This window comes from Cryptomeria japonica, chromosome 8 (genome assembly GCF_030272615.1).
Source record: "Cryptomeria japonica chromosome 8, Sugi_1.0, whole genome shotgun sequence".
Taxonomy (NCBI): Eukaryota; Viridiplantae; Streptophyta; class Pinopsida; order Cupressales; family Cupressaceae; genus Cryptomeria; species Cryptomeria japonica.
This window is the reverse complement of record NC_081412.1, coordinates 230,412,033-230,435,885: the sequence shown is the minus strand read 5'-3', so window position 1 is coordinate 230,435,885 and position 23,853 is coordinate 230,412,033. Positions and strand designations below refer to the sequence as shown.

The 23,853-nt window shown below is 37.8% G+C and overlaps 1 protein-coding gene across 4 annotated transcripts in view; it reads left to right on the top strand.

Moving 5' to 3' along the window:
- LOC131078973 (mediator of RNA polymerase II transcription subunit 25) overlaps window positions 1–23,853 on the top strand; it is an 89,684-nt gene that overhangs the window by 41,039 nt on the left and 24,792 nt on the right. For all 4 annotated transcript variants that reach the window (XM_058016833.2, XM_058016835.2, XM_058016832.2 and 1 more), the window contains 2 exons: window positions 11,564–11,632; window positions 11,766–11,850. In XM_058016833.2, coding sequence (XP_057872816.2) covers window positions 11,564–11,632; window positions 11,766–11,850 — 154 coding nt within the window. The remainder of the gene's footprint in view (window positions 1–11,563; window positions 11,633–11,765; window positions 11,851–23,853) is intronic.

Genomic DNA, 23,853 nt, shown 5'->3' with positions numbered 1-23,853 from the left:
CTCACTGAAGGACCAGAGCGCTTTTCTTTATATGCACAATTTTAGACCTCTTTTGGACATTAACTTTTATTCATAGCGTGAAGTAAGATGAAATCTTCCCTAGCAAAGGAATTTCGAGGTGAAAAGTGAGACATTTTGGCTTAGAAGGCAAAAAGTGCTCCCGTCCCTCACTGAAGGACCGGAGCTTGAATTTCAAATTTGCACCATTTTTGCAAGATTAAAGTGATTTTACGATTTGAAGAGGTCAAGGGAAGCATGTTTTGTCCATTGAATATAATTTAAGTGGTCTACAAAGGAGTAAATCAACCCAATTGACAAAAAGTGCTCCTGTCCCTCACTGAAGGACCATGGCACTTTTTCAAGTTTCTCTTCTTTGTTTGATACTTTATGGCAAAACTTGACTTGGATGGGAAGGACGAATGATGTTTTATGCCTTGGACGCGATTGAAGGTTTAAAAGAACAAAGAAATACACCAAGATGCAAAAAGTGCTCCCGTCCCTCTCCAAGGGACCAGAGCGATTTTCCAAAAAGTGCTCCCGTCCCTCTCCAAGGGACCAGAGCGATTTTCCAAAAAGTGCTCCCGTCCCTCTCCAAGGGTCCAGAGCGATTTTCCAAGAAAGTGTAAGTTTCTTGCAAAGACAAGGCAAGTTTGTGATTGAAATGAATGGAAGAGGACATGATTAGCCCATTGAAGATAATTTGGGAAGCTAGCAAAGGACGGATAAGCTTGAAGTTGAAAAAGTGCTCCTGTCCCTCATTGAAGGACCAGAGCGCTTAACATGTTATCTAGCCTTTCTCACCATTCTCACCAATTTTGGACAAATTGAGGCCAAGGCGCAAGTTTGAAAAAGTGTTTAAAATGCCTTGAAGTGGAATTGAGATGCGAGAGTTGCAAATTTTGACGACAACTGGCAAAAGTGCTCCCGTCCCTCACTAAGGGTCCAGGGCGCAATTTCTAAATATGACCATTTACCTTGCATTTTGAAATGATATTTTTGTTTCCAGGACTCAAGAAGGAGTGGGGAATGATATTCTACTCCTGGAGGGTAATTTGAAGGTTGATGTGATCAAGAATTTGTGCAATGGACTCAAAAGTGCTCTTGTCCCTCACTGAAGGACCAGGGCGATTTTTATGAAATCAACAATTTCCCTCCGAAATTATGCTAAGGCAAGGTTGTGCGAGATAGGAAGGATCTTCTAAAGCATGGTGAACAAAGATTTGACTTCAAAATTTGAAAATCCTAGCCTAAAATACAAAAAGTGCTCCGGTCCCTCTCCAAGGGACCAGGGCGAAAATCTTTGAAAATCAATTTTGCCTTGCAAAAAACAAGTTAAGCATGCATGGAACAAGTGAAAGGGATCATCGCTTACCCCACAACGAGAATCGACAAATAAAAGATGAAGGATTGAGGACAAAAGTGAAAAAGTGCTCTTGTCCCTCACTGAGGGACCAGGGCAAAATTGTCCTAAGTCACGTTCCTTCTAAAGGTCAAGTGAATTAAACTCAAGACTCCAATCAAAAATGCCATTTTAAAATGCCTAGATGAAGTTTGAGCGTGAAAATGAGGAATGCAAGGCCTAGATTGAAAAAAGTGCTCCCGTCTCTCACCAAGGGACCAGAGCGAAGTCATTGGCATTCATTATTTTTTGCCATATATCCTCCAAATCGGATTAGATGCCAAAGTTGGAATATTTGAAAAAATTAATTAAATTGGCATTTAATAAATTAATTTTGGGCCTCAAAAAATTGAATTTCTATTATAAAGGCGTTTAAAATTAATTTTTGTGAAATAAAAAATTAAAAGTTGAGCGCACAAGGCATTATTTTGTCTTTATTTATCAAGTCAGCCTTCTTCTTAGTGTTTTTTATATTTTATTTTAAGGCTTATTTGCTAGGTCGGCCTCTTGGAGGAAAGAAGGTGAGCGCTCTATATAATAGGGGGGGCATTGTTTCAAACTCAAATCATTCATTCATCCCTTCTAAAGTGCGAAAGTGTGGAGACTAAGGAGGGCGAAATTCATCTTGAAGGCTATTGGAGAGGTGAATTTCTTGGTAGATTGGAGGATAATTTCCAGATTTTTTGAAGACATTTGAAGGCGAATTTCCAGATTTTTGAAGAGGCTAGTGGAGTTTATTCTTTTTCAAACTAGAGGAGGCGTACTTCATCCAAGGGAGGACTATAAATCTTGCCCAACAAAATCCGGTCTTCTTCCTTCATTTTTCAAGGTTTTGTAGTTAAGCACTCAAAGGAGGAGGTACGAAGAATCATTTTTGAAGTTCTTATTCAAGACTTATTGTGATCCCATTGCAATTTTGTAAAGTTTAAGTCTTCAAGATCCAAATTACATTCATGATTAATTTGAAAATATATGGTTCTTGATTTATCCTGACTTTTTTCAAATTAATATCTTAAGGTCTTAAATTTCATGCTTTGAGGTTTGATGCTCAAAAGATTAACTTTAATATTTTGTGTAGGCATCAAATGGAGATCCTGGAGTTGTAAAATCAAGCCAGATCAAGGACGGTCTCCCCCAAGAAGATCAAGAAAGGACAAGGGCGACCTCCTCCAGTCTAGCATCGACAAGGATGGCTTTCTTCGATCAAACATCAACAAGGGCGACCTCTTCCAATCCAGCATTCCAAGGCGAGGTACATCAATCATCCTGCACATCAAGGACACAAAAGTCAGAGCAAGGGTTCATTGAAGAAGCAGATAGTTCCAGATGAGTTAATTAAAGCTAGCTTCTCAACAACATCAAATTGAATATCTACCAAGCTACAAGTGTCAGACGAGTTGGCATCCTAGTCATCACTCCTCCAGTCGGATTGGTCCACCTCAACAATGTCTAGATTTAATGTACCTAACTCATAGAAGGTAGCACAAACTTCAATGTACCTACCCCAGCTATCCATTGGTCGAATTTTTCAGAGAGGACATGTGTCCAAGCAATACAATTATTTCATTGGTCAAGCATTAAATGTTATGTAATGGTTGTAACAAACCCTAATTAGGGTTTTCATTATTGAATCTTGGCCATTGATCTCAAATTGATCTTAGCCATCGAATTGTATTGTGGGCACTATATAAGCCCCGACTCTTCATTTGTAAAGGATAATAGATAGAAAGCAATAGTTGGAAGTAGTTAGAAGACAGATAGAGAGTAGTTAGAAGGTGATTAGAATAGCAATTAGAATAGAGTAGAGAGAGAAGGCAAAGATTGTTGCCAAGATGTTGTTGTAAAAGACTTGTAACTTCATTGAAGAAATGGTGAAATTTATGGGTCGATTCGACAATTTGCATGGTCTTTATACTTCTCATATTTGATTTCGTGTTATTAGATGAGTGGAAGAAATGTGCTTGATTGATGGTGGAATTCGTATATCCATACTACTAGCAGTTTGTTGATTGCAGACTTGCCTTGTGTAGTCAACTGGAATCATTCAGCTTAAGCTTAACTTCAATTGTCGCTTCTTCATTGATATGCATCAACTTGATGGTGTCTATGCCTGCAGTGATGATTTGAACATCATAAAGCTTTCCTTCGAAGATCGCACTAACCTTGTGGAGATGGTCTTGTGATGTCAAAACACAGAATAAAATACCCAAAACTAAGTATAAAGAAGATGATAGTATAGATAAATATAAGGCTAGACTTGTAGCTAAGGGCTATGCCCAGAAAGAAGGGATAAACTATGAGGAAACATTTGCTCCCATTGCAAAGATAAAAGCCACTAGAATGATTTTTGCTTTAGATGCACATTTTGGATGGAAACTATACCAAATGGATGTAAAATGTGCATTTTTTAATGGAGACCTTAAGGAAGAGGTGTATATGACTGAACCATGGGGATATGTTGCACCAGGAAAAGAAGAAAAGGTATGCAAACTTGTTAAATCCATATATGGTCTCAAACAGGCTCCTAGAGCTTGGTATATCAAAATTGATGAGCATTTGCTAAAACATGATTTCAATAGGCATCCATATGATCCAAATCTCTACCTCAAGGATCAAGGGAGGATATCGTGATCATTAATGTATATGTTGATGACTTAGTTATCACAGGCGGCTCAAAAGAAATGTTGAGGCAACCGAGAATGATCTCAAGAAGGCTTTTGATATGACAGATCTCGAGCTACTACACTATTATCTTGGCTAGAGGTATGGAAAACACATCACCATATTTTTGTGTCCTAGAGAAAATATGCCAAGACACTGCTTGAGAGATTCAGGATGATGGATTCCAAACCCATGTCAACAACAATGGAATCAGGTTTGTAGTTATCTACATCTAATATATCTTCTCAAGTGAATGCAATTCTCTATCGTCAAATGATTGGAGGTTTGATTTACTAGACTTATACTAGACCAGACATTACGTTTGCTGTTAATTATCTATCAAGATTCATGCAAGAACCAAAATGTCCCATTGGAATGCAACAAAAAGTGACTTAAGGTATATTCATGGTACAATGGATCATGGTTTGGAATATAAGAAGAGTGATCAATTCTTCTTGACAGGGTACACAGATGCAGACTATGTAGGTTCAGTTGATGATAGGAAATCCACATTTGGATTTGTTTTCTTCCTCGGTTCAAGACCTATTTCATTGGGAAGAAAGAAGCAACCCACAATTGTTTGTTCTTCAACAGAAGCAGAGTATCGTGCAACAAGTGCAGCGGTTTGTGAAGCAGTGTGGTTGCGTTGCATATTAGAAGGATTGGGGGTACCACAAAACCAACCTGCAGTGCTCTACTGTGATAATCAGATTGTTCTCAAGCTTGTTTGTAATCCAACGTTTGATGAATGGACCAAGCATATTGAAGTTGATTGTCACGTCATACGAGAACATGGTCAACAAAACAACATTCATCTTCAATTTTGGTCCTCATAGGAACAACGAGCTGATATCTTCACTAAGCCTCTTGCATGTGTCAAGTTTGAAAGTTTTCAGGATTCTCTAATTAGTGCTGTAAAGCAATATGTAATAAGGGGGGAATGTTGGATATTCCATCATTCCTGCATAGACTTGTTTGTTTCATTTGTTAGAGTTTGTTGATAAACGAGTTAGTTTGTTAGATCTTTTTAGGATATTTGTTATTGTTTGTTAAAACCGTGAGTGACATTCAATGCACTCTGTTCACCGCAATTAGCTGTATATAAACCCCTATTGTAATGAAATTTATTCATTCGATTGCTCTGCAAAATTATTGGCTTGTATCCAAAGAAAAATTCAACCAACAACATTAATTCATGCAGTAGTAATTGTCTCTAGATGATGGGGCATCACCTCTCTACCATTTCTTGCACAGTTACATTACCTGTACATGCCAGTGGATTGATTGAATTGAGGTGAGCACCTCTCTGGAATTCCTTATTTCTTTAGAACTTTATGCGTCTTATCCCCACAAAACTGTGGAATAGAAGGGTTGTTTGATGCTACCATCCTTATATGGCAATGAGAGACATTGAGACTAAGTAATGCCCTTTTAAATTCATTACCACTTTCCTTCCTGCCATTCTCAGATTTAGCTGGATATTCCATCATTCCTGCATAGACGTGTTTGTTTCATTTGTTAGAGTCTGTTGATAAACGAGTTAGTTTGTTAGATCTTTTTAGGATATTTGTTATTGTTTGTTAAAACCGTGAGTGACATTCAATGCACTCTGTTCACCGCAATTAGCTGTATATAAACCCCTATTGTAATGAAATTTATTCATTTGATTGCTCTGCAAAATTATTGGCTTGTATCCAAAGAAAAACTCAACCAACAGCATTAATTCATGCACTAGTAATTGTCTCTAGATGATGGGGCATCGCCTCTACCATTTCTTGCACTGTTACATTACCTGTACATGCCAGTGGATTGATTGAATTGAGGTGAGCACCTCTCTGGAATTCCTTATTTCTTTAGAACTTTATGCATCTTATCCCCACAAAACTGTGGAATAGAAGGGTTGTTTGATGCTACCATCCTTATATGGCAATGAGAGACATTGAGACTAAGTAATGCCCTTTTAAAATCATTACCACCTTCCTTCCTGCCATTCTCAGATTTAGCTTTGACTTGTGCTTCCATTGCTATTCTTGCAGGCACTATTAACATCACTTCAAATTGTGCAGGAACATTTGTAACATTCTTAACCTCGTGACCCTGTTTGGGACACCTACTATCAGCTTCTCCATCAAAATTTAAAATCATGGATCACTATCTCTTTTGAGTGTGGTGGATCCCCAACTCCTAGACCATCTATGCCAAGAACTGCCTTAACAAATTCTAGGGTTGCTTCAGACTCGAATACGAAAATGGATAGAAGATGCTGATCAGAAACAATCCCTCTTCTATGAGGGTCTCTCCCTGTGTTCTTTCTTCTTTGTTGAGCCACCTTCTAGAAATAAATTTCTATTGAGACAGCTCCTCTACAGCAAAAAAAAATGTGCACAGTACAAACTAATCAAACATTGCAAAATGCTTGCACCCTACACAAGCTACTATTATTAAGTTTCAGCCCACCCTTTTTCATCTGAAGTGTTTCCCATTCTGCTTCATTATTTATCATGATTCTTAAAAACAAAGAGCGGTACCATACACTAGATTTTCTTCAGAATTTCTAAGAGTAAAACCTCTTGCTGCAATTTCCAGGTTCTCCTTAGAGGCACTATCAAAATTCGTCTTAACATTATCTGTAAGAGGAGGAAGTCAAGGCTTGGTACTATCAGATTTTTGCTGATCATTGTTTTTCCCTTTTCGTTGAACATTTGAATTCACTCCTAACCTTTTAACGGGGAAAAATGGTCCTTTCTTATTAGTATTATTTATTGTATTTGCAAACACCCCAATTTCAATGTAGAGGCTTTATATTTTATTTATGGATGGTGGATATCTTGGATGGTCTAGGTTTATATACTAGCACAAGTCTTGGTTATGAGTTTTTGTGAAAAGTTTAAGTATCGGTTTTGGATTCCTGGGATTTCAATGTTTTCCAACATGTAGTATTATATATATATTTGAGAGAAAAACATTTACAACTGTTCCATTGATTGGAAAATGTTTGCATAAAAAAATTTTAGAGTCTAGTGTTGGTATATCAGTATAATGTTTAAGGAGGCTGTGATCCTTTAAAAGAAATGAGCCATTGTTTTAATTTGTGATTTTATTTCATTTTATTATTTCTAAATTTAAATGTTAGAAAACATTCTTTATTTGTGTTCTGGAAAAGCATTGATACATGTTCCAGACCATTTTTGCACTCAACATCTGTTCTTGGCAGGAATTTCCATAAAATTTTGATGGAAAATTGTCATATTCCCATGTAGACAGCAGACAATGATTAGAAACATTAAACAATACATGTACATAAATATATATATTTTCAATACATAAATTATTTTTACTGCTTAAAATACGTTTTATCTTAACTAGTGGGAGTGATGAAAGGACGCGTCCATTCCCAAGCCACCTCTGGAATAGACGCCATGTTTCAAGGGGAATCACGTGGTTTCAAAGAGGTATAAAGCCGCACCCCAAGGAAACATGGGAGATGAGGTGACAAGGAGAGAAGGGCAAGGAGAAGCGTCCAACAGGTAACTTCGTTACTCAGTAATAATATTTATTTCAGTTTTCATAATTTATGATGCCTAGACAACCATGAGGACTGCCCAGGGAACACATCAGTCAACAGACGATGTGAAAGGGCTAGTCGATGGTTCTTCCCAGTGATGAAGAACCAACGCCTAGTAAGCATCCCTCCCCATCGCCAGCAGGCTGGTACGTCCCCAAACCAATCTGCTTAAATGTCGAAATGATGAAGTATGTCTCTGTGCAAGTTGTATTAAATCTGCTTTCATTCCTCATATAGCAGTAATGAATATAATTTAACTAGTGGCCCAGATTAATTACTAAATGGGTTCCATGCCTAAAAATGTCTTGCCAAATGAACTAAGCACATCTGTAATGTACAAAAGGGTAAAATCAACTTAATCTTCGCGCCAGATAGGTAACCTGCAATATCAGGTTTAGTATGCTGCATTAAAATACACTTTAGTGACAGACAAAAGAATAAAAATAATTCATTCATTCTCAGACACAACTAATAAGTAAAGAAAAATAATACTAATTAATGATAGTCACGTTCTTGCAACTAGGCACAAATATAATGAATTAATCCCTACAAATTTATATACAATGGATAAATGTTAACCAAGCAATACAGTCACGAATCTTTGTTTTCTATAGGCATTTATTATCTTCCTGATATCCTCTGTTTGTTAGTACATTCAAGATAATGAGTGCAAGTTAGGGGTATGTTGGGCCCATCCTCAGGTGGCCCTATTAGCCCTAAGAGACGGGATGGATCTGGATGGGTAGCCCAACCAACCTGGAAAGTCCTCAAAATCTAGAATGGGTCGTGTATGATAAAAGCATTACCCCGTCTATGATAAAGAGATGTTAGCCATCATGCATGCCCTAGCCAAATTCTGCCAATACCTGGTTTGCACCAAATTCCATGTAAAGACAGATCATAACAGCCTAAGATTCTTTTTAAACCAAAGGGATCTAAATGATAGGCAACAAAAATGGGTCAACAGGATACAAGCTTATGACTTTGATATTGAATATGTTAAAGGGACAACCAATGTGGTAGCAGATGCCTTATGAAGGAAGCCACAAATAAATACCATAACTTCTATAAATGCTGATTGGAAATATGATCTTTTGGCAGAATATGCCAAAGACCCTTTTGCTAGCGAGATCTTGAGGGACCCGTCAAGTTATGCAGAATACAAAGTTGTGGAGGAGCTTATCCTATATAAGGACAGGTTGTACTTGGTGCCCAACTCTAAACTCAAGGAAGTAATAGTTAAAGAGTACCATGATAATCCATTGCCAGGACACCCAGGGTTCTATAAGACATATAAACAAATCAGAGAATGGTATTCTTGGAAAGGACTTAAGAAGGAAGTCCAAAAATACGTACAAGAATGTACACAATGCCGGAAGAACAAAGCAAAAATCAAACCATTGCGCATTCCCGAACAGAAGTGGGAAAGCATTTCGATGGATTTTATCACCAGCCTACCCAAGCCGAAGGAAAAGATTGTATATATGTGGTCGTGGACCGTCTCACCAAATATGCACACTTCTTTGCTATAACAAACAAATTCCAAGCATCTCAAGTAGTAGAAGTGTTTTTTAAGGGAGTCTTCAGACTTCATGGGCTTCCCCAAAATATCATAAGTGACTGAGACAACCGGTTTATGGGGCAATTTTGGCGAGAAATCTTTAGGATGGCAGTGACTAGTCTCACTCCGAGTACTAGCTATCATCCCCAAACCGATGGACAAACTGAAATCATCAACAAATGGATTGAAGGATATCTAAGAAATTATGTCACTGGGCAGCAAAAAGCTTGGATCAAATGGTTACATTTAGGAGAATACTGTTATAACACTACACATCATATGTTGATCCAAATGAGCCCATTCAAAGCACTTTATGGTTATGAACCCACCTCTTTTGGATCACTAATTACTCTAGAAAGTCAAGTACCACGAGCCAGGGATTTTATTCAGGAAAGCATGGACATCCTAAGGGCTCTAAAAGATCACATACATCAAGCCCAAAATCAACAAAAGATATACGCTGATCGTAATCGTATTGAAAGATCATTTGAGATAGGAGACTTAGTCTTCCTACGGTTGCAACCTTACAAGCAGTCTTTGCTGAAATTTAGTGGGGCAGAGAAGCTGAAGCCACGGTTCTACGGACCCTACCCAATATCAAGGAAGGTAGGAGAGTTAGCATATGAACTTGAGCTTCCTCCAGGCAGCCGCATCCACAATCTATTCCATGTGTCTAGATTAAAAAGTAAAGAAAAGGAAATACTTATTAATGATAGTCATGTTTCTGCAACTAGGCACAAATATAATGAATTAATCCCTACAAATTTATATATAATGGATAAATTTTAACCAAGTAATATAGTCATGAATCTATGTTTTCTGTAGGCATTTATTATCTTCCTGATATCCTCTGTTTGTTAGTACATTCAAGATAATGAGTGCAAGCCAGGGTATGTTGGGCCCATCCTCAGGTGGCCCTATTAGCCCTAAGAGACGGGATGGGTCTAGATGGGTAGCCCAACTGACCTGGAAAGTCCTCAAAATCTAGAATGGGTCGTGTATGTATTTTGTGCTGCAATAATTATGCCACTGATCTAATATTACTGCTGACATAAAATGAAATATCTAAATGTTGCAGGAAACCGTAAATCCTTTTGTGGCCCTAAATCCAACCTTCGGTGGATAGATCAGGCCCTAATTATCAGGAAGGTGAGGCAGGCACAGCAAAGGTTCATTACAAAAATGTAGAAAGAGCATCCTTGAATTTCCTGGCCTATGCTGCAAAATTCAAATTATTGAAGGAAGAATATGAAGATTCACCATTGAATTTTGAAAGACAATTTTAGCACAATTGAGTGTTACAGCATAAAAGTTTATAGGTGTGAATAATCCAAATTGGATATGAATATACTTTGGCATCTACCTTTCAAACAAAAGTGACTAAAGTTTTTATCAGCAAGAAAATTGGACAATGATCAGTTAGGCAGCTTTACTAATACGAACTAATAGGTTGTCTGATTAGTATCATTTGGCACCAAAAGGCCTTGTTTCTATTTGCACTAACCTTAGCAAAAACCTGAAGAGTATTGTGACGTCCATCAACCATGCCATAATGTTATAACTCCGTGACTGGACTTTGAAGTGAGACCTGCCAGCAAAATAAAGACCGCAAAGCATAATTTACATCCATGATTTAGATTGATGCAACCCTTGCAGAATTAGGAGTACACTATAGTCACTCAATGGTTTTATCATGGAATGTCCAAAGAGAATGAGGATGAGCTGGTCACTGCAAACTTCCATAAGAGTTATCTGATAAGTAGATTTTCCCTGGTCACCAAGTACTCTGAAGCATTTGCTGAATGACGACAGTCCTTAGGAAGTTACTTATTTGGATTAATTGTACTCAGTATCCATATCCAGTTAGCATATATTATAAACAATCTTTTACATTCATGTATTTATATAATAGTGTTGATTAACAAATGAAATATCTTTTGGACCATGGGTATCAGTTCTGTTTGAGAAAACAGTGTTTTGACCCAGCCGACTTTCTTGTGAAATGACAAAATTTGATTAATTTTGTTTGACATTGGCAGTAGATAGATCCTTGGAATCTTGTTTAGTCTTTTAGTAGAAGGCCATTTCTGCAATATACTTGTTCAATTGTTCAAATCCTATGGAAATTGCCAATTAATGTCATCTTTTGTGTTAATTATCTTTTCAAAGTGCAGTATCTTGTCAATAGAAACACTTACTTTTTCAATGGTTGAAATCCTATGGAAATTGTCAATTAATGTTGGAAATTGTCAATTAATGTCATCTTTTGTATTCATTATCTTTGAAAAGTGCAGTACCTTGTGAAGCGCTGAAAGTTTTCAGCCACCTTGATTAAATTAAAGTTAGGTATTGATCAGAAAAATGCTTTATTGTACAGACTTGCTGTAGATTGGCCAACATCGATGCAAATAATCAGGCTTATTTCCCAGGAGCATATTACCAACAAGTATGCTTATTTTTGTTACGTGATCCCTTTTATTTGTTTTCACATACAAGATTGAGTTCTAACTTGCTTGTAATGCTTACAATTTTACTTATTAAGATGTGCTTTTTTATATTAATGTATTTGATAATTCCAGACATTACCAAGGAAAAGCAGAATACCTGATCTTCAGACCAATGACTCAACATGGCTTCTTGGTGCAGCTTTCCGAAAAGAAGCTTGTAAGTTTTCAGAACTGAATGATACATTTTGTGTGTTTTTTGATTGTAAGGTTTTTCTTATTTAAATTTTGTTTACTGTGCAATGTTGTCTCTATTTTAACAGTGCACAATTTATACAATTGTTTATAATCAACAAGGTTGCATTGAGACGGGGGTACTTGGAGACTGGTACCAGTACTAGTGCGGTTATTTTTTCAAAATAGGAGGCTAATTATGAATATAGGAGACTAATCTGAAAATAGGTGTATATTTGTAAAACTAATTATGAATATAGACAGTGTATAAGGAAATTGAAGGCAATGGCCCAAACCAACAAGTTGAATATTTCAACACTGCAAATCCTTTTGCTATTATATGTGATTATATATATGATAATGTGTGATATAGAATATATATAAGAATATGAATATAGATATACTCACAAGAATGAAGAAAGAAAATGTATATCATAGGAAACTTCTTGACTCTCAAGGATCTAATAGAATTCATCCCCATTGTGCATACCGCAAAGTCTACATAAAGGAATTAAAAGAACAACAACAAGAATATAAAAATATGAATATCTTTTGAGTTTTGCATCGAATTGCAAATAGTTGAATGGCAAATACTTGTTGTCTTGTTAGCTAACGTTTATTCCTGCCTTGCGTTGGCTTATGTTTTCTCTTTTGTGGTGTGTTTATTTTCCAGCTTTCCGGTGCATTTAACTTTTAATTTTTGGGGGTTTTTGTTTTATTTGTGTGGGAGTCGACGCTTTTTGCATGGGAGACAGTGAGAGTCTTCCGGAGACCGCAGTTGAAAATCTCTTGCAAATGGAGACATTTGAGGCAATGTCTCCTGTATTGGGACGTGCCTCAGAGATGTCTCGATCTCTGAGACGCGTCCCAGGGGGTTGGAGATGGGTCTCTGTGCAACTATGACAATAAATGATTAACAGGTTGTTAAAAACCACTAGCATTTGGGTCTTTGTGATGAAAAAAACAAAACAATCAGGATTTCATACTAATAAATGTATTCTTGCTATAATTTTGTAATGTCCCCTTCTAGCCAGTGATCATTCCTGGTGGGGAATAGCCTATTCAGGGGCCCCGTAGGCTATTTTGGCAGAATTAGGGTTTCCAGCTTCTAGGTGGATTTTGAGTGGGAAGCAGTTGGAGTTTGGAACTTTTGTTAGGGAAGTTTTTCTGGGTTTTCAGAGAGCTACTTAGTGATATGACATGCATTCAGTTCTGAGAGGAATTATAAACTTCTTATTTTTAGTATGTTGGTGGCAGCTGACCAGATTTAGAGGGTTTTCTGGGTTTTTTGAGCTCTCACTGGGTTTGACTAGCATGTTTTTCGGAGATGATTTCATGAATTATTATTTTTAGTAAGTATCAGTTTAAGTAGTTCTATTTTTAGCAGGGCAGTTCAAAGCTCCAGTTCAGTCCAGCTGTTGGTCCAACACTTCAGTCCTCAATTCATTTGGTGTTGAGCAGTAGTTGGCTTGCAGAATGATTTATTAAATATTGACATTGCATTCTAAGGTTAATATTTAAGTATTATTGTTTGGACGACTTTGGGAAATAGAAGCTTATTTTATTTAAATGATTTTATTAATTTTCCCTAAGTCAATGGCATAAGAGAAATAAAGCTTATTTCATGAGCTTATTATATTTATATTTGCAAGTTATTTCCAAGGCAAAGTTCGAACTTGCCTAGATGGAAGGGGATGCCATTTTGAAGGGACAAATGAAATTCAAATGGGTTTGGGCGCCTTTGGGATGAAATGAAATTACATGTGATTTAGGTGTATTTGGTGTGCATTTGCATTTGAATTTGGTTGGACGAAAGTTATAAATAAGAGCCTTGGGCTCTCATTTTGGATATCTTGAAGAAATCATATTGTTATGTTGCCGGAATGGTGAGTGAACTTGAGCTTCGGTGTTGTGGCTCCCTAGTTTAGCCAGTTTCGTACTTGAAACATAGTACCTAGCTGAGGGTTGGATTGTGGTGAAGTTTTCAATGTGTCTGCGAGTGAGTTTTGGTGTGTGGATTTCCAGTTTTCTGAGTTTGGTGTGTTTCCTGTGTTGCTGGTTTGGAGTGGCTGAAGTGGATTTCTGTTCATAGCTCTCTGCCTGAGCGTCTGATTCTTCTAGGTAGAGGCTCGTCATAAGCATCTTGGAGAGGCGACCATTCAGTAGGAAGGGTGTGGGATTTGATGCTGGGTTGAATTTTTAATTGCAAATCGTACTTCATAGCTGGCCGTACATTTCTGGAGATGCCTCGGTTTGCGTGTCGTCCTTGTGTGGTGATCTTGGTGTTGGTTCGAGTTCCTTGTTTGATCTCCTTGGTCTTATCTGTGGTTTGCCTGTGTTTGCGTGCATTTTGGAGCTGTTTCGGAGGAGTTGTGTGCATTTCAGTGTTGCTGGTCTAGTTCTGGAGTTGCTGGTATTTTATATCAGACTTGTTTTTTTATGTTTTTGGCTTGAAATCAGCTATAGTTTGTTGTTGTAAGTTAGTAGTACTTCATTGTAATCATCTTTGTATCATTGGTTAGTAGTACTAACCTCTATTATTGAACTGGAAGTGCTCATTCTAATCCCCATTGCATAAGTGGAAGAGGCTGGCTTGGCTGCCTTAGTGTTTGTAATTTCAGTTGGTAGCTTTTGTCCTCCCGCTGAAATATGCGGTAGAGTGATTGAGTTGAAATTCCTTGTTGTTTCCTTGGCTGGTTCACCACCAAGTAGTTTAGTTTCTACCCTGTTGGATAAGCAGAAGGGGCTGGCTTGCCGCCCGTGCATTGTAATTTTAGTTCAGTTTATGGTGCTAACTATCCCCAAAACACCATATGCTCTCACCCTCCCAAGTTGGGCTCTCGGTGAACTAAAAGTGGAAGGGTTCCCTTTCGGTTGTTTTGGAATATTTCTCTAACCTTAACGGGTTATTGTGTTTGCATTGTAATCTTATTGTGAAAATAATTTTTTTTAAGGTGTATATTACAAATTTCTTTACAAGAAATTGTAAGAAAGTTGTTTTTAAAATTAATCATAACCCCTAGATTCAATATGGTTTAATATTATTGTGTAATAAATTAATTCTCTACAAAACATAATATGTACAAGACAAAAATGCCTTGTAATTTACTAGATTTTGTGGAAAACCTAATAAAAATTACGTAAAACATATGCAAATGATGTCAATGACTGTGGGCCCTAGTTAAACATGTTAGAATTCATATAAGCTTTCAATCATGGGTCACCATTGTTAGCAAAACGGTTGTTAATATAAGTATTATCTGCTATTGTTATTGGCACTATTGTTACCAGCCACAATTAACTGCTGTATCAATGTTACAGTCTGCATGACCATAGTTTATGGCTATCAACTGCTGTTAACCTTATCTCAACAACTTATATATATATTCACAATGCTTAAAGAGAAGTCGAAACAAAATTGATTTTATCAGTCCTTTGGATGCACAATGCTTGACAAAGGTAGAAGAAATTTAGACGTAGGTTGTGTCCTTTTGCCAAGATATGCTAGCGAGGGTGGGAGCTTTGGATCCTTGGGTTATGGACCAGTTAATGGAGAATATCTCTTACATTGTCAAGGAAGAGAACAATAAAATACTGATGGCACTCCAACATAATCTAGGTTATGGTTGGTGAGCCCATCTCCATGATCATATGTAGAGTCTTGAAAGAGAGAAAAAGCAAAATTTGCAAATAAAATAGCTTAAATCTGGAAGATGTAAAAAAGATAGAATTTGGCATTTGTTAGTTTCCAAATGTGAAGAGACAAAATTCAGAATAAAGGAGATTTACCTATTCTGATAGTTGAATCATGAAGTTATGGCATTAAGTAGAGAGAAGGAATTCGGGCTACAATAGTTCTACAAAGTGAGGAAGTGGGTGGCAAATTGTGTCACTCTTGTTTGCACAAGTTGTTTATCATTCATGTGATCTCTCATCAATGGGAGGACCCACATATGGTTGTAAGTAAATTTTGTAATTTGTTTAGCATTTTCAACCACACTTTTGCGATCTTTTCAATCTTTTTTTGTATCAAATTCAAGCAATTTGTGGCCAAAAGAGTACAATAAATAGTTGGATGCCTCTCCACAATAAGTTGCTATTGGGTTCTTCGTGACAATTTGGGTAATATTATCAAGCCCAACATCTTGGACCACCACGTCTAATGGATTGTGAAAAGTTTCAGTATTTTTTACTTCATACAAGACATTTATAGACTTCAAGAACACAAACATGCCATTCAAAGCTATGAAAAAGCTAAGGATAGTCCTATTTTGGTGTTTTGTCCATTTATTTAATATGATGCTACAAATCCTTTTTCACCATACTTTCATTAGATCATCAATCACAAGCTATGCAATTTTTTATGGTTTCCTTGAATAGGGGGCCACTCAAATCCTTAGCTTTTGGAGTTCTTAAAGTCCTTACTAGCAACTATTAATGCATTTACTAATAATTCCCAACATGGTTTGTTTGCTACATTGAAGGGTAAATTATCGTAGTACCAAAAGAGATTATATTAATGCCCATGGGTTCAATGTGACTTGCAAGAATAAAAATATACAATAGAGAGTTATAGGAAGAGGAACCTAGAAAGGTCCTACCAAGGGGAAGAACAAAAGTAAAGGGGACCTGTTGATGTGTTTTTTATGCACATGCGAAGATAGAATAAAATACCTAAGGGTATCTTATCCTCTCTTGAATAAAGTTTCTGAATGCTGAAGATATCGCAAAAAGGATCAATCGAGAAACTTCAAGGTTCCGTTATGTAGGTTATCTACTTGTGGATAAGCTCTTCGCGGTATGATGTGATTTTGCTGGAATCACAAGGGGACTTACACTCGATGACTTGAACGTCTGATTTGCTGGAATCACAAGTCCTATTTACTAACTGGAAGACAAACAAATGGTAAAAGATGCAGGGTTCAGGAAGTCTACTCTACTACCTAGAATAGGAGAAGATGGATGAATGACTAGGTGGAGTCCTACTGGGCTGGGTCTCATCATCAGGCTTGAACAATTCAACACCAACTCAGTGCGATCTTCTAAGGGATGCTTTCAATACGTTCAAATCGTACACCATCAGACACTGATCACCATTCAAGATAATGCATGAACAATAGACGTGTAACGACTTAAGATTAAACTCATTTTATGCCAGTTGACAACGCAGGGTGCACTTACAATCAGTAAGAGGCTAGTGGTATGGATTAGACGGATTCCACACAGGTGCATTCAACAACTTCTTTCATTCAATTTAATTATCGATCATCTAAAATGAAGATTCAACAAGAGACCATGCATATTGCAACGAACAACACACTTCATAACTTCAATGAAAATGGAGTTTGTTTACAATCACTGGCAACAATTTCTTGCCTTGTCCTCCTAATTTACTCTAATTGCTATTCTATCAGCTGACTATTCACTATTAGCTAACTATTCACCCACTATCAACTATTGACTAACTATTAGCCTTTACAAATGAGGAGCCAGGGCTTATATAGTGCTCTCAATACAATTCAATGGCTCAGATCAATTTGAGATCAATGGTCGAGATTTTACAATAAAAACCCTAATTAGGGTTTGTTACAACAAACTCAATTCTGACCAATGAAATAATTGCATTATTTGGACACATGTCTTCTCTGGAATATTCGACCAATGGATAATCGGGGTAGGTACATCGAAGTTTGTGTCATCTTTGATGAGTCAGGTACATTGAATCTGGACACGCTAAGGTGGACCAATCCAATTGGAGGAATGATGACTGGGACACCACCCTGTCTGACACTTGTAACTTGGTTGATGTTCAATCTGATGATGCTGAGAAGATAACTTTAATTAACTCTTCTGAAACTATTGGCTTCTTCAACGGACCCTTGCTTTAACCTCCTTTGTCTTTGATGTGCTGGATGGATGGTGTACCTTTCCTTGAAATGCTGGACTAGAAGAGGTCGTCCTTGATCCTGTTGGACTGGAGGAGGTCGTCCTTGATCCTGCTGGACTGGAGGAGGTCGTCCTTGATCTGGCCTAGCCTTCTTTCATCTGCAAGACAAACCATAAGATGATTAAGGACACATAATATATTTACTCTAATATAGCATTTTATACCTTAAATCATTAACAAGAAGACATCAAAATGAAGTTTGCTCAAGATTCTTTCCAGGGACAGGCTCCATAAGAATTTCGCCTTGGACCCTTTGGAAGGGTCAGGAGCGAATTTTGCATTCCTGGCTCAAATTCTTCTCACTTTGTGATCGTACTTGCTTAGATACATGCCCAAGGATGCCCTCATTCTCAACCAACACCAAGCTTGATGTAAATTTGGGGCAAAATAGAGGTTTTAAGAATTTCGCTCTGGACGCTTTGGAAGGGTCAGGAGCGAAATTCAAGTTTTAGGTCTTAATTCCTCATCTCCTTCACTTCAATTCATCTTGTAGGGAAAAGAAACATCATTTCAACCTCAACCACGCCTTAGGACTCAAAGTCTTGACTTGACACAAGGAGGAAATAGGTAGATTGAAGAATTTTGCTCTGGACCCTTTGGAAGGGTCAGGAGCGAAATTCTTGTTTTGAGCTCATTTCTTCATATTTGATGACTCTTGGCAATTCAAGGACATGCCTAAGGACACCTTTAATCTTGATCCACACTAGACTTGGCATAAATATGAGGGAAAAGATAGGTTTTGCACAATTTCGCTCTGGACCCTTTGGAAGGGTCAGGAGCGAATTTCTTCCTCTAGCCCAAAATTATTATTTTTGGAGACAACAATCAATTCAGGGGCAATCTCAAGGGCATCCCTCACCTTGGTCTAGGCATGGCTTGGCACAAATTTTGGAGAAAATGATGGGTTTTAGGATTTTCGCTCTGGACCCTCTGGAAGTGGAAGGGTAAGGAGCGAAAATCTTGTTTTAGGCTTATTCCTCCATCATTTCAACTTGAAACCACCTCAAAAGGCAAGAAAACCAATCCTAACACTCATCCAAGCTATAAAAACCCAATTTTGACTTGACTTTGCAAGGAAAGTAAGTGATTTTAGGAATTTCGCTTTGGACCCTCTAGAAGGGTCAGGAGCAAAATTCACTTTTTGGCTCAATTCCTTCAATTTCAATGATTTCTAGCAACTTGAAGCGACTCCTAATGATCTCTTCCATCTCAATTCACTCTAGTCTGCAATTGTCTTGGCATAAAATTGGGAAAAAATGTGGTTTTGAGAAAATTCGCTCTGGACCCTTTGGAAGGGTCAGGAGTGAATTTCTCATTCTTGACTTGATCCTTCATCTTTTCAACTCCAATCCTCTCTAGAAGGTAACTAAACATCATTCTTCACCCAAGGGACGAGGTTTGTGGTCTAAACAAGGTCAAAAAATAGGTGTGGAAGGGTCTAGAGTGAAATTCGCCTTCTTGGCTAAAATCCTTCATTTTTTCAATGCTTTCAAACATTTCCAAAGGCCAAACATGTCCATTCTTCCTTTCAAGATGCCTTGCAAATCAAAATTTGGTCAAACAAGGAAGGGAATGAGGTCTAGGGAGATTTTCACTCTAGACCCTTTGGAAGGGTCAGGAGCGAAAATCATGATTTGGGCTAGATTGTCCTTTTTTCAAACTTCAATCTTGTTTGGGAGGCAAACATAGATCATTTTCCACTTGAGGAACCAGGTTTTAAGCCCATTCAAGGTAGCAAATGAGGTTTATAGCGAATTTTGCTCTGGACCCTTTGGAAGGGTCAGGAGCGAAATTCATCTCCTAGGCAAAAACTTGATCTTCCAAAGCATCCAACTCCCTCTCAAGGCATAAACATACCCATTCATCCTCCATCAAGCCAACGCCTAGCCAAAATAAGGAAGAAAACATGAGTTATAAGGATTTTCGCTTTGGACCCTTTGGAAGGGTTAGGAGCGAAAATCATGTTTTGACCTTGATTCTTGATTTTTTCAAACTCTAATCTTCCTTGGGAGGCAAACATAGACTACTCTCCTTTCATCCCCACCTTGGTCCTGACTTTGGCTAAAGGAAAAATGAGTGTTTTCAAGAATTTCGCTCTGGACCCTTTGGAAGGGTCAAGAGCAAAATTCACATTCTTGGCTAAAATCTTCACCTCATCCACCTTTACTCACCTCCTAATGTTAGAACATGTCAAGACACCCCCAAACATGCCTTAGAAACTAGGAAATTGGTCTTGACAAGTGAGAAATTTAGGTGTATAAGGATTTTCGCTCTGGACCCTTTGGAAGAGTTAGGAGCGAAATTCCCAATCTTGGCCAAAATCCTTCACATTTTCACATCCCATCACCTCAAAACTAGAACGTTGGTCTAAACAAGGGAAAAAATGAGGTTTTCAAGAATTTCGCTCTGGACCCTTTGGAAGGGTCAGGAGCGAAATTCCTACTTTAGGCTAATTTCCATCATTTTGTCACCTCAAATCTCCTCTCAATGACAAATGTGCATCAAAACCTTCCCCTCACGCCCCAGAAGTCAACAAACTTGGTCATATCAAAGAGCAAAGTGGAGAAAAATGAATTTCGCTCTGGACCCTTTGGAAGGGCCAGGAGCGAAAATCATCCTTGGGCTCAAATCCTGACTTCATTTTCACATTTCCTCATTCAAACAAGCGTTTTTACCTTCATTCAAGCTTGGGAATGCGTTAGTTCTAGGTTTTGGTAAAAGTAGAATGTCTTATGGAGAATTTCGCTCTGGACCCTTTGGAAGGGTCAGGAGCGAAATTCGCTTTGGACCCTTTGGAAGGGTCAGGAGCGAAATTCGCTTTGGATCCTTGGGAAGGGTTAGGAGCGAAATTTGACATTTTGGTCTCTCCGTCAGGATCATTTTATGGAATATAACATTTAAGTATAAGACTTATACTATAAGTTATATTCCATATATACTGTCAGGATGTTTGAGAGTGGTTTCGGACCTCCAAGAGTTATATTGCAAAATCTAGTTTTTGGAGGATTCTTTAGTTTTCCAGACTTAGTCAAATTTCAGGATCAGGACATTCCAGACTTAGCAGCCAAATTTCAGGGCATTTGAAGATCAGGATGGCATTCCAGACTTCATCTCTCACCAACTTGACCTAGCTCGAACCTTCAAGAATGATACTCACTCACCAAGCAAGACACAATTAGCAACAAGAGCAAAACCAGGCCCTAAGGAAGACTTTCAAAGAAACCCTAATTCTGGGGCCCCAAAGACTCACCTCGGCTCAAGCAAAGCCTGCCATCCTAGTGATCCCCCTGGCGACACTCGAAAAGCAAAGGCTAACAGACAAAACTCTAAAACCTAGAAAGCAAAACCCCACAAAGCGAAAAAAGTAGGGGTCCCCATTTGCAATGGGGCGATGTGTGAATACGTCACAACAAGACCATGAAAACAAGTGGTTAGGAAATAGGTATAAACAACCAAGAAAGGGGAACAAAAACCTCAAAGAGCAAAATCAACTATCATTTAGTGCCATCATCGATCACTTTGAAGGGACCAATGCAAAATCTGATTATGCTCATTGTGGAGTGAATAGAATTTTGGGTTTGGGTTTGTTTTGGGTTCATCAATACAAAAACATATAAAAATGAAAATATATACGTAATTGCAGTGGTAATTAAGGTCAAGATACACCACCATACTAATAGTCAAATAACATAGCAAAATAGACCACCATGTTTATAGTCAAATATTAGTCAATCTTGACAGTCATGATATATATTTATGTTAAAAATAGTACTGTCAATTGTCAACAATCAGCCATTGATCAAATATCATATGGGTCATCAAAAATATCGTCATGCTCCTCCATACTAGATGATCTATATCATGGTAAATCAAAAGAACCACAAGTAGTGGCTCTAGCCCTGGCAATAGCAATGGCACTAGTACTCGCATGCTCTCTAGGTGGTTCATAGTCATCATCAACTTCAAGTGCAGCAAGGTGGGAAGTGGAAGCATCCAATTCAATATGCTCTGGCAAGATATCCGACTTCTTTGTCTCACCTTCTCTGTAGGCACTTTATTTGTGTGTAAGGATCCGCAAGTTTGAATGCACAAACACCAAGTCCTTTGCCTTTCTTGAGTGTAGTCTATTGTGCTTTATTGAGTGGATGAAGGAGTATGTGCTCCAATTCCTCTCAAACGAAGATGAACTAGCCACCTATCAAGACAAAATTAGAGAGTTAAGAGTTACAAAAGATTAAAATTTAAATGATAAAATTAAAATATACATAAAACTTAAAAGATTTTTTTTTTAATAAAGCTTGCAAAAAAAATTGTTCGCAAGACATTGTAGGTGTGGGTATGATTCTCCATGGAAGTACCATCAACTATGAGCTTTGGCCATATACTTGTTGTGAAGAGCATCAAGACTATAATCATTTGTGCTTGCAAAACCCAAGAACTCAACCCTCACTGCATGCCACACGTCACAATCACCCTAAAGTCTGCAAAGTGCTGACTTGCACCCTTGAGCAACTTCAGGATCTCTATATTGGGGAATCCTTCTATCAACAAAAAGGAGCTGAAAACTATAATATTTGGAACTCAATGCAAAGGCAAGAAGATACAACAAAGTGGTCATTTTGTTCCATCCATAGTTTTAAAACTCGTGGACTCGCCACGAACTCGCCACGGACTCGCGAGTCCATGGGAGCCACGAGTCGACTCGCCAAGGACTCGCGAGGCGAGTCCTGGCGAGTCCATCTGAAAGACTCGCGAGTCTTTTGCAAGGACTCGCGCGAGTCTTTTGCATGGACTCGCGAGTCTTTCAGATGGACTCGTGCGATGCAGAGAAAATGTCATGCAATCTTTAAAATTGAGTTTAACATGTGAAAAAATTAGGTCTCTCCGTCAAGATTCATATATGGAATATAACATTATACTTTAAGTTATATTCCATATATACTGTCAGGATGTTTGAGAGTGGTTTCGGACCTCCAGGAGTTATAATGCAAAATCTAGTTTTTGGAGGATTCTTCAATTTTCCAGACTTAGTCAGATTTCAGGATCAGGAAGACATTCCAGACTTAGCCAAATTTCAGGGCATTTGAAGATCAAGATGACATTCTAGACTTTAAGTTATATTCCATATATACTGTCAGGATGTTTGAGAGTGGTTTCGAACCTCCAGGAGTTATAATGCAAAATCTAGTTTTTGGAGGATTCTTCAATTTTCCAGACTTAGTCAAATTTTAGGATCTTTCGGCGATGCCCCTTGACCCCAACTTGGGGGCGTTGCCCCGAAACCCCCGTCGAAAAATATGGGGGGAAATTGCGCCGATGGAAGTAGGGAAAATTTAACCTCCGAGTCTAATTAGGCTCCATATAAAAGCATAATTAGCATTGAAGAAATCTTGGTATTATACATTTTAGAGTTGAAAGTTTGAAACTATGAGTATGTGACATGTGTAATGTTTCAATTATGGCTCTTATGTTCTCTAAATGCATTAATTTCTTTATGTTTTTTTGTAAAACTACGGTTTTTTTTTTTGCCGAGTCCTTGCCGAGTCTTTCACGAGTCTTTCACGAGTCCGAGTCCGAGTCCAAATTTTTGGTTTGCCGAGTCCGTGGCGAGTCCGAGTTTTCCATCTATCTACCATGATTTCGTGTAGTTCTTTGAACAATTTTTTTTTTGGGATCTTGCTATTTTGCATTTATTATTTTTTCATCTTCTCAATCATTAAGTCGATGCCATCATATACATTACCCATCCATGTTAGTATAACGGATCATGCTCAATATTGGCTTAGTGAAATTGAGGAGACATCAACATGATCCCATCAAATTTCATCTAGGATTATTTGCTTAAATTTTGCTGCCCTTGTAGTGCTATATTACCTTCATATGGACCAATTTGGGCTGATTACCATGTTACAAACCATTAGAAGTCATTTTAACACACTTGTGTTGGAGGCAAAACGAATATTAACAACCTATTTCAAAATAAAAAAAATAAAAAATTAAGTTTACAAAAATAAAAATAAAAATAAAATTTAATATTTACTT